The 12,155-nt window shown below is 43.9% G+C and overlaps 1 protein-coding gene across 1 annotated transcript; it reads right to left on the bottom strand.

Annotated features, from left to right (window-relative positions):
• Positions 1 to 8,269: 8,269 nt before the first annotated feature.
• LOC120424288 (gamma-tubulin complex component 3) lies at positions 8,270 to 11,501 on the bottom strand. The gene is made up of 3 exons (XM_039588361.2): positions 11,319 to 11,501; positions 10,938 to 11,107; positions 8,270 to 10,879 (listed from the first exon to the last, which is right to left on the bottom strand). The coding sequence occupies exons 1-3, from the start codon at positions 11,401 to 11,403 to the stop codon at positions 8,474 to 8,476; spliced, it is 2,661 nt and encodes an 886-aa protein (XP_039444295.1). The 5' UTR covers positions 11,404 to 11,501; the 3' UTR covers positions 8,270 to 8,473.
• Positions 11,502 to 12,155: the final 654 nt, after the last annotated feature.

Raw genomic sequence — 12,155 nt, 5'->3', positions numbered from 1 at the left:
AAGATTATACAATGTGTAGATTTGCGTGTGGAAAGTGAAGATTTCTTGCAGTTTTAGGAATTTGGATAGTTTTTTCGCGATTTTTGTTTTCTACATCGCTTGGTCAAGGGTTTGACCGACGACGTTTGACAGTTAATCGCGGCGGCTTCGCTCTTGCAGTTGTATTAGTGTGATGTGGGCTAGCTCGTTCTAAGGGTGGTATTCAACTCGTTGGAAAAATCAAATAGTGCGAAAGAAATAAAAGCAGTTTGCCAAGGAATATTTTCGGAAGTGTCATCAAGCAGCGCTCAAGCAATTTGTAGGGTCTGATCCGCTGAGTGTCATGCCCCTTGACAGATAAGCTGAGAGAGAACAGCGTGTGGGGGAAAACGGAAGAGAGAGAGTTAGTTGAGTGGTAGCTGTGAACGAGGACGGTGCTGGCGGCGATGGTGATCGAGTGTGCGGCATTCCGGACATGTGGTCAGAGGGCGGTCGGGAGGATGATCGGCAGCCTGCGAGCTGCGTCCGGAATGACGAGGACCCCACAAAGTTGGCGACGAGGATTAACTACAGGTATTTAAGGTACATGTGCTAAGTCGGGCCAAGGTTTTGAAGCCCCCTATAGTGGCGTTATTTTTCAAGTGATTCTCTTCAAAAAAAAAAAAAGAACAAGAAGGGAGGAGGATGAGGAACGGTCTCTTCGTTCGCATGTATTGCGTGTGCGTGCATGAGGGGAAGTGAGCTTGGATTTTGTCGGCAAGCAGCAAAGGCAAATCGTGCGCTGGTGTGCGTATGCGAAACGTCATAAAGCTGTTTGTTTTTGTAAAGTTGAAAGAAGGTGTTGAACTTGATGATGGTAGTGGTGCCTTGGTTGGTTGTGTTTATGGATTCACAACGAATTGTTTACATTTTTCTGACACACACACATGGGAAAGTCAAATGCTCGGGTGCGTTTAGTGTTCCACGACCAAGAAGGATAGTTGACAGATTGGCTTGACGTAGGATTCGATGATTCAACGTAGGACTACAATAAGCTTGACGTAAAACTTTGTTAGTTTTGACTTAGAGGATCAAAATAATTATGACTGATACTTCGAATGATCTTGTAGGCCTACAATAATTTTGACGTAGAACTACAATTACATTGACGTAGGACTAATACAACTTTGACAATGAACTTAAGTTTTATCAACAGAGAAAAATATTTTTTGACGTAGAACTTCGTTTGCTTCATTGTAGGATTATTATGTTGACGTAGATATGCGAGTAGTTTAACGCAGGATGACAATGATTTCGACTTAGATTTTTAATTGTTTTACGGAAGACTACTTTGATTTGTACATAGAGTTTTAATTGTTTATCGTAGGACTACAATCATTTTGACGCAGAACTATGTTTTATTTTGACGTAGGACGAAAATAGGTTATCCTGTAATTTGGGTTGCGGTACTAGTTAAAGCAACAAAAAGACGAGCTTACACGCGGAGCGTGGAGGGATGGTTTACTTTATTCCGGGTTTAGACAGTCGTTGGTAAGTCAGGCACCAAGATAATGTCCCTGTAACATTGGTTGCAGGTGGTGAACAGAAAGCTGTTCACGGGTGGAATGTTTCCGGGTGGAATGTCCCTGTGATTAAACACGTGGTGAACATGTAGTTGTTCACGGGTAAATGTCCCTGTAGTTGAACAGGTGGTGAACATATAGTTGTTCACGGGTAAATGTCCCTGTAGTTGAACAGGTGGTGAACATGTAGTTGTTCACGGGTGGATGTCCCTGTAGTTGAACAGGTGGTGAACATGTAGTTGTTCACGGGTAAATGTCCCTGTAGTTGAACAGGTGGTGAACATGTAGTTGTTCACGGGTAAATGTCCCTGTAGTTGAACAGGTGGTGAATATGTAGTTGTTCGCGGGTAAAGTGTTCAGTTGTCTAGCTGTTCACGAATCGTAATGAGTTGTCCCTATAATTATTATAGGAGGTGAACCAAAGGTTGTTCACGGGTAAAGTGTTCAGTTGTCTAGCTGTTCACGAATCGTAATGAGTTGTCCCTATAATTATTATAGGTGGTGAACCAAAGGTTGTTCACGGGTAAAGTGTTCAGTTGTCTAGCTGTTCACGAATCGTAATGAGTTGTCCCTATAATTATTATCGGAGGTGAACAAATGGTTGTTCACGGGTAAAGTGTTCAGTTGTCTAGCTATTCACGAATCGTAATGAGTTGTCCCTATAATTATTATAGGTGCTGAACCAAAGGTTGTTCACGGGTAAAGTGTTCAGTTGTCTAGCTGTTCACGAATTGGTTGTAGTTGTCCCTATAATTATTATAGGAGGTGAACAAATGGTTGTTCACGGGTAAAGTGTTCAGTTGTCTAGCTGTTCACGAATCGTAATGAGTTGTCCCTATAATTATTATAGGTGGTGAACCAAAGGTTGTTCACGGGTAAAGTGTTCAGTTGTCTAGCTGTTCACGAATTGGTTGTAGTTGTCCCTATAATTATTATAGGAGGTGAACAAATGGTTGTTCACGGGTAAAGTGTTCAGTTGTCTAGCTGTTCACGAATCGTAATGAGTTGTCCCTATAATTATTATAGGTGGTGAACCAAAGGTTGTTCACGGGTAAAGTGTTCAGTTGTATAGCTGTCCACGAATTGGTTGTAGTTGTCCCTATAATTATTATAGGAGGTGAACAAATGGTTGTTCACGGGTAAAGTGTTCAGTTGTCTAGCTGTTCACGAATCGTAATGAGTTGTCCCTATAATTTTTATAGGTGGTGAACAAAAGGTTGTTCACGGGAAAAGTGTTCAGTTGTCTAGCTGTTCACGAATTGTTATGTAGTTGTCCCTGTAACTGTTGTTATGGGTGGTGAACAAATGGATTGTTCACGGGTAAGATGTTCAGTTGTCAAGCTGTTCAAGAATTAAATAAGAATTGCTCCTGAAATCATCGTTATAGGTGATGAATACATGGGATGTTCAAGGGTGGAGTATGCAATTGATTGCAAACCGTAATGACTCTTTAAATGGTTTAATGATGTGTCAGAGGGTTTCTAGAGGAATCGTAACAGCTATTGTAATTGGTAAATCAGTTTACTCTCCAAATAGTGAGTTAAAAGAAGGTGTGAATTGTCACAAGAGATGAACAGAAGTGTTTATTCACGAGTAGTTCTTGGGTTAAAAGTTGGTTTAATCTGTAATTTCTAATGCTTCAACGAATGACATCTGTTACGTTCAATAATTGGTTATATATATTTTGTTCTAAGATGAAAATGTTAATTCAAGAGAGGATCACTGCCAATGTTCCGGAGGTTCGAGAAAAGTGAAGGTCATGTAATTAATGTTTCTTAAATGCCTGGTGTTAATTTGACTAGTGATGTTCACTAGCCAGGGTGAGGGTATTAACTGTAAAACTGACGCTGAGGAGGCTTGTGGATGTCAACACATGCCTAGCATAGAGATGATTTGTGAATTTTCGCTGTAAGACCAGGAGGAGAAGAGGCTTGTGAATATCCACAGTATAATCTGATGTAAAGCGTTGAGGTGGATTGTGGATTTTTCTGGAAGGTCTTGTAAAAAGAAGTTTGTGGATATTATTCGGCGTTAAATTGTAATCCGATAAAAGTTGTGTATATCATCGAATCAATGGTTAGGATTTTTGACTGGAAACAAATTACAGCTGTGTTATATCTAATGATAACAGTTTTAGTCTAACTGAAGATAATGGTTTATATTTTATACGCTAACATATTAAAGATAGAGATTAAACGCAACGGGGGAATAATTCGTTGTTTTCGTTATGGTGTAGCGTAAGTGAGCATCAACTGCCAAGTAGATTGACAAATCAGAAACTGCGCTAGTGACGAGCTCATTTGCATTTCTTTTGTGATATTAACAGATGTTCGATGGAAGTGAAAGGCAGATAGTTTTATCGTTATGTTTATGTTGTTGTTTCGAAGACATGTCTGGACTTAGATAACTTTAATGAATATTTTGAGTAAGAATTAAGTTATAAGAGGATTTTCTAGTAAGGAGGTTATTCGGAAGTGTTCATGTTCATTGTATGGAATGTTATTCGAAGTTGCTAGATATAAAGATTTTTAGATGACATGGTTGAACATTACTTGTAACACTGTTGCACAGGACTTTGTTTAAAAAAATGTCTTACTAAAGTTTTCTGAAGTTTTCATTGCTCAGAAGAATAGATAGATGTTGGTACATGGTTGAAGATTTGTCGAGAGGTTTCTAAATTATTGACGATGGCACGACACTAGAATAAATGCTATTTACTGGATAATATAGTAGGCTAACTAAGCATTGGATGGTAAAAGTGCTGATTAGTTACATAACTGAAGTTTATCAATCACTACTTTATAAAAAGGCATCAATAAAGTCTGAAACTGTAGTTCTCATTTTAAATAACTGTTTCTGATTCGGGCATATATCATATAATTTGGTTAGATGCATGGTTTAGATTAAATTGATTGATAGTGAGTTTTCTGTCCGATTAAATATTAAATAAATAAATTTTTAGATGTTTCTAAGCATTATAACAATCATAGGAAATTTAGAATTGATTTAATTCTGAATAACAATATCGATGTCTATGAATTACAAAACTATATGTTTTGTTGAACTAGATTTGTTTGATAGTTTAAAGTAGTGAACTATGATTGTGAATAATAAGTATGTTTTATTATAAAATCTTAGGAAATTTTCACTTTACTTAGATGAAGTGGCACTCAATTGTCTAACAGTATGCATGCCTGTGACAGGAATTGAGCAATTATAACTGAGGAAATATATTGTGGTTAATATGAGGTGATATTGAAGAACTCAATGAAGTTTCAACATAAGACATTTGACATTTGCATTTGATACTGATTCATTGGAATATTGTTTCAACTTTATTTTGTTCGAGGGTTGGATAGGATCTGAATTAGAATTTATTTGTAAACGAATCATTCTTGTGTTGAAGAAGAAATCGAAACCAAGCCCATCGATACAATATTTTACCTTTAAAGCAGGATATAACTGAGATTAAGATCATGGGATGTTTTCCGTTACGTTGTGATGGTGTGTTTTGTTATATATTTTCAGACGTTGTGTAAGACGAATATAGTGAATTGCGCAAGACCATAACGAATATATTTTAAATTTGTTGATTCAGGATATTGTGCTGCGGTAGACGTTCTACTTGGAGAATATATTCCAGTGATATATTTAGTCAAACAAATATAGTTCTCGAGTACATCTTGATGTGATTACCGACATCATCAATATTAAAACAAATAGAGATTCTGTATCCTAGATAAACAAATGTTAAATCAGTAATTTTTAATGTAACATGGCTAAGTTCACAAAAGGTTGAACATAGTAAAAGCGTTTATGTATATGGAAATTGATTATGCATCAACAGATGAAGAAGAAGAATTTATTCAACTTTTGTTGTGTAAGATGTATACATTAGAGTAGCATAATTAATAGGTCATCTTCACGATCTGCACCACATTATTACGATGAATGGGTAAAACAGGTCTCAAGACGATAATATGTATAACAGTAAGCAGTAAGTTAGAGTAGAGTTTCACATATGACAGATACTATTTTATTTTAAAGAAGTTAGAGATTTCTATTGACATTGTTAGGTTTTGCACTAGGTCAACATCATTCAAATAAAACCAAGGGGGGATTGTAGGGTCTGATCCGCTGAGTGTCATGCCCCTTGACAGATAAGCTGAGAGAGAACAGCGTGTGGGGGAAAACGGAAGAGAGAGAGTTAGTTGAGTGGTAGCTGTGAACGAGGACGGTGCTGGCGGCGATGGTGATCGAGTGTGCGGCATTCCGGACATGTGGTCAGAGGGCGGTCGGGAGGATGATCGGCAGCCTGCGAGCTGCGTCCGGAATGACGAGGACCCCACACAATTCATCTGCTACTGGAGAAGATGTTGCAGATGGAGAAGAAGTACTTGGAAGATCAGCAAAGTGTGTGGTCTGTGATCGGTTGAGGTCGGTCGGAGAACGTGGATATCATGCGGAAGCAGCATCTGACCAACAATTTCTAGCATATCTGTATGCCAGGATGTGAGTCGTGTCGGCATGGAATAGGATCAAGCTTCTCGTGATAGAGGCTTGTGAGCGCAGCAAGAATTCCGGACTTATCCGGATATTGCCTACTTTTCAACAATTATTAAATACGCGCTGATCCATGTTTTGCCTGAAGGGATTGGAAGTTTAAAGATAGGTCGAGGACGAGGGGGACGTCACTCCTGCGTTCACCGAGCGATAAAGCTCCCCTTTTAAACCTTTGCAGCGCTAACATTTGCTTTTCCGCTTTAACTTGCTTTAACTCGCGTTAACCGCGATAACTTGCTTTTTGGCTTACCTTTTGTTGCGATCACGCTTCAGACTGCTCGATTTTTTTGACAGCGAGAACTGTCAAAAGCAAATGACATTTCTCGTTGTCAAACCGTTCGAGCAGTGTATTTTGCTTTCTTCTTGAAAGAAAAGTGTCAGGGACAAATCTTCCGCCGGAACCGTATCCGGCGCTTGTGACGGGTTTGTGTTCCAGGGTTTTCCTTTTGCCTGCAAAGTTGTCTTTTTTATGTTGAGCCCTTCCGGATTGTCCGGAAGATGCAAACGTGGTTCCGGGAATCATTTGTTTCTTTGTTTTTGGACCTTCCGGACAGTCCGGCAGGTGGAAAGAACTTTGGAGGAGGAATTTTTTTCTTTGTTTTTGGACCTTCCGGAAGGTGCATAGAACGTTTGAGGAGGAATTTGTTTCTCTGTTTGTGTTCCCTCCGGATTATTCCGATTATGCTAACAAGGTTAAAGGAGACATTTGTTTCTTTGTTTTTAGACCTTCCGGACAGTCCGGAAGGTGCAAAACTTATTGGAGAAGGAATGTATTTTCTATGATTTTGCATCTTCCAGACGATCCGGATGGTGCAAAACCAGACGAAGGTGGGGAATAAACTTTTGGTTTTTTTTTGCATTCTAGATTGCTGCAACCCTTGCCAGCTGCGACCTCTAGTGTGAGCAGCTCGATTACGCCAGGCAGTACACCGACCACTGTTGCTCTCTGATTCTCGGGGATTGCAGATTGCTTTGTTTATTTACAAAAACTGCTGGAAAAGCAAAACAAACACCGAGTTGCCAAACTCGATTAAAAACTACTCGATTTGAGATGGCAAGGCTGCAAGAACGATTTTGCTTAGTTCAAAATCGAGCAGTCGCTGACCGCTTTAAGACTGTCTGCAGCGCGAAGTTTTATAATTGTTTCAAATTGCGAGCAGTTTTAATTTTTTAAGAACTGGCGTAAATGAAACTAGAACACGATGCTCGCAACGCGCTGATCTAAATGTTGTTTAAAAAAAAATGCTTTTAATTGTGTGCGTATGATTATCAACACAGCATCATAGTGTGTGTGTAAAAAAACGTGGATAACTCTATATATCTGATTTTTTTAAAACTGAGTTCTATTCCAGTTCCAAATCGCCTCACGTTTGAAACAAACTCGTCGAGCAGTTTTATTTCGGTTTCAAAATACTACTCGAAAAATAAAACTGCAACTCCGCGTTGCGGGTGGTCTGTTTCAGTTCTATTTGAAAAATGAAACAGCTAGAACAAAGTAGAGCCGCGTTGCAAGTAGTCTAAATCGCTTTAACGCGCGTTAACTTGCGATAACTTGCTTTAAGGTGGCGTTATGTGAAATCTCGGCACGATGAGAAGCGTTGATGCTTTTCGAGCTCGTTTTTGTGCGTTTTAGTGTGTTATCGCGGAGTGACGTCCCCCTCGGTCGAGGACCCCTCTGGTTCTTGTACTATGTTTAGGCGGGGCCAGACATTGCCCAATGACCTCGGAATTGGGCCGCTAGGATCTCTGCCATTCTGAAATGGGTCATTGGAAGCAGCGCGAGGGCAGAGATAAGCTGTATCAGCACAACCCAAGTCTGATACAAACTATACTTTCCCATAATTTCGCTGCCGGCCAGCGCATATTGGATTGGAACACACACACACACGTCCGAACGGGACAAGCTGGAACCGGACCGTGGTCAGTAGGCGATCGGGAGGTTGGCTGCCGCTGCCATCATGGAGGGACCGGGTCTTAGCACCTTGTGGCGATCAAACCAAATCAGCTTGCGCACAAAACTACGGATCTTCTACCCGAACTTCAAATCGGTGTTGCTCTACGGAAGTGAAACCAGAACACGTCGAAGCTACAAGTCTTTGTGAATCTGGTGGCCCCGAAATTGGGTATCGAATGCCGAGAGAATACAACTAAGAAAACTCGCCACAATACATGCATAAGCGTTTATTGTTCAAAAACAGACACATAATCGTATCAAATCGATTTCTATTGCTTCCGTTCGCCGCTCAACAATTAAATTGGCACAATCGACCCTTAAACAAGAAACGCGAAAAAAATTCCTACATCAGCTCGCAACACCCCTTGAGGCAGCCCATCGCCGCCGCGACGCGCCACTTCTCCGCCGGCCGCCGTCAGTACATCATCGAGGGCGTGCTGGCGGCTTGCCGTTTGGCCGCGGCCCGCGAGCTGTTCGCCGCCATGCTCATCCGGATGTGCTGGAAGGTGAGCGGGACGTTGAGCCGCCGGTCCCGGTGCTTGTAGTACTCGTTGTAGTCGAGTCGCATGCCCAGCTGCCGGAGCGTTTCGCTGGTCGAGATGGCGAGCTGGTAGAGGAACTGGCCGACGTAGTTTTCGTACGCGTTGCCGATGTCCTGGAGGAGCGTTTGGTGGGTGGCGAGATGCTGCTCGAAGGATTTGAGCTGCTCGTCGCGTTCGAGGCGGCGCTCGGTTGTGACGCCGTAGTCGCCTTTGGTGGCGGTGGCTTCGATCGCTTCCTGGAAGGACTTTTGGGCGTCGTATTCGGTGGTGCAGAGGCGGTAGAAGCGCTCCTGCCACTCTTCCAGCTTGCGAACGGTGTTGAAGACGTGGTCGAGGGTGCTGGTGATGGACTGGGAGCTGTCGTCGAGGAAGATTCCGATGCGGATTTCTTCGAGGAATTGGTGGTGCGCCTCGAGGATGTCGTCGAGGGCTTTGGCCTGGTTGACGCGGGGCATGAACTGGACCCAGGAGCACTCGATCACCTCGAACAGGATGTAGTACTGCATTTGGCAGATGAAGTTGATCATTTGGGAGGTGGTCAGTTGGAGGCGCAGGACGATGGGGCCGATGTACTTTTGCAGGGGTTTGAGGGACTTTGCGTTGAGGGTTTGACGCTTCCAGGTTCGGGAGAGGATGAACTCGACCTGCTTCATGTTCCAGAGGTGTTTGAAGAAGGTTTGATATCGGCAGAGGGAGGGCTCCAGGATGGTTGAAAGCGCTCCGGTGACCTTGTAGGTTAGGCCAAACACGTCCCAGCCGGATTCGCCCTCGTAGTGCGTCAGGAAGTGAACGTCTAGGTAGTTGAGGATTTCCGGTTCATCCTGTTCGGAGGAGGAGATTCGCACCGCCGCAGCGAGGATGGAGAACAGGTCGTGCTGAAAGATTTCACTCGCCGGTCGGTCCAGCTCGGCGTGCAGATTCTCCATCAGGATGTCGGCAAAGTTGCCCTGGCCGAGGAGGAGATAATTTCGCATCGCTTGCAGGTGGTCTAAGAGACGGTGCGGACCCAGGACAATGTCCAGAACCTGCTTGGACGTGTTGAGGTACACGCTGTCCACCAGTTGGTGCAACTTAGTGGTACAAACCGGCGTGTACAGATAGTCCAAATCATTCTCCAGGCACTGTTTCAGGTCGTTCCGGGCTTTGACCGGAGTTTTATCCTGGCAAACTTCCCGCAGAAAGTTGATGCTCTTGCCGATGACCAGAATCCGTTTGGCCATCGTATCGCTCACAAAGCCCGGCAACATGCTGCGACGGATGCGGTACTTTTGATGCCACAACTGGTCGAAGCTGACCTCGGAGATTTCCTCGATGAAGAACTCACAGTTTGGATCGACAATCTCTCCGTCAATCAACCACCGGATGAGGGCCTGCTGCAGCGGAATACACGCCGATCGGAGCAACTCCTGTGCGAGCTTACGATTCTCCGGGTGACCGTTCGTGGTGTAATCGTACACGACTGTGGCTAGGGCACCTCCCTTGAGCTCCTTGCAAGACTCGGAAATCAACGCCAGCCACTGAAGCCTTTCCATCGGACCAGCCAACCAAAGTCGCAGTTTCTTCAACGTCAACCGATCTCCGGTGGACCGTTCGCGCCGCTGTCGGTTCAAATCCTCCTGCAGAATGGCCAACATCCCGTAGTACTGGGTCAGTTCCTTCTGCAGCGCCGCAATGTAGCCCTGGCCGAAGTTCCCCTTCATGTAGCAATCGCTCTTCGGATTGGTAAATTTAGCGACTTTGTTGTGAAAGTGGCCAACCTCGGCCAACTGAAGCACCATCCCGGCGTCCCCAATCCCGAGCGTTCGTCCCTTAACGTGGTCCAGCCGAAACTCCCCCGTAACAACGTGCTTCTTCAGATACTTCCCTTCGATCCCGGTGCACGCATAAATCACGTCCTGAATCAGCTGATCCTGCAGATTGTTCGCACCCGCCAACCCTCCCTCGTCCTCGGACAAATCCCCCGACGTGGTCGAACTCGCCGTCGTCGTGGCCAGCGCGGAACCCCCACTCTTGAACGGCATCATCGTTGTCGATCGCGTCGAACGCAGCTCAATCTTGGAGAAAATGCTCTCCAACCCGCCACCACCGGAATCAACCCCAGCTGCCGACGACGACGTCGTCGTCGCCGCCATCGGCGGCAAACTCCCGCTATTGTTGCTCATGTCCCCGCGCAGGTCCAGATTCAACAGCGGACCCCCGTTCGTCGCCCCCGCCTGGCCATTCGTGTCCGCGAGCAGCAGCAAAAACTCGAGAATCTGCGCACGGCGCTTGCTTTCAGTCTGGAAGAGAGGAAGCAATCAAAATCACGCCCAGCCGGATCAACCTGGAACAACTCACGTAGGCACTCAGCTGCTCGTGCAGGCCGTGAAACAACGCCTGGTCCGCGGCGCTCCGCTCTCCGAGGTGCTGCCCAACACGGGCCACGATCGAACTTTCCGCGCTGGCCGAGGCCGAAATCGAGTTGGGCGTGTTGGCAATCAGCTGGGTCACTCCTTTTAGCACCGTGCCTGGAAGGAAGCGGGCGCGTTAGTGTCGGAACGGTCACCGGGGAACCCGTACGGCGTCGAAATGCGACCAGATTGGGTGGTGTAGAAAGTTTGTTGTTTTGCTACCCTCGCACCCCTTCCTTCTACGTCCAACCCTCCTCACCCACCAAACGGTTCCGGAGGGTGATTCGATTTGCGAAAATTTCGCAGAAAAAAAAACACAAACACTCACCATATCGATCGCCCACCACCGTTTTGCACAGCTTTCGCAGCAGTTCGTAGATGTCGGTGAAGTTTTGGGTGCGCTGCGAGTGCATCGTGATGCGCGCGGTGCTAATTGCATTTAATGCTTAATTTATCAACTTAAATCGTGCAAATTAAAGAGCGGCGAAACTTTTGTTTTTTTTCCTTGGCTGTGCCCGTTTTGAACGTTGAACTGCCGCGGCTTTTGCGAAAATTTGCGCTAAATGTCAAAAGTATCGACGACGGTCGTCGGTTGCAAATTGTGCACTCTTATTAAAGGATAGTTAGATTGGGTCAAACCGAATGTACGCAAAAGAGAGTGAAAGGCAAAAATAATTTTTGAATCTTAATTTTTTTTTCACATTGTTTCTTTTTTATTTGAATTTTAATTTAATTTAAAAATTTTTAAAAAAGGTCTGTCTAAATGTTTAGATTTTAACAAAGCTGAATACAGCAAAATTTTGGTATTTAGAACCAGCTCTCCTGGAAAATTTTGTGATTGATTTAGAATCGCTAGTCCAATCAATTGAGCTTAATCTTAAATTTGTCGGGTCATAGATCTGTCGAGAAGTGGTTTATATACTTAAATAATTTAAAAACTGATGATTACAATACTACATAACTGCACTGGTGTTCAAGGCATTTTAATTTTCTTTTATTCAAGTGTAGAGACCATGGATTACTATTTGAATTTTAATGTATTTTTTTTTTAGGCTGGTACAAATATTTTTAAAAGTTTTTGTCACCCCCCCCCCCCCCCCCCCTTCAAAATTAGCCCGAAAAATCAGGGGGCAAAAAAAAATATTTTTACAATAAACTTCAAAAT

This window comes from Culex pipiens, chromosome 1 (assembly GCF_016801865.2).
Source record: "Culex pipiens pallens isolate TS chromosome 1, TS_CPP_V2, whole genome shotgun sequence".
NCBI lineage: Eukaryota > Metazoa > Arthropoda > Insecta > Diptera > Culicidae > Culex > Culex pipiens.
The sequence above is the reverse complement of the archived record's forward strand: the minus strand, read 5'-3'. Positions and strand labels throughout refer to the sequence as shown.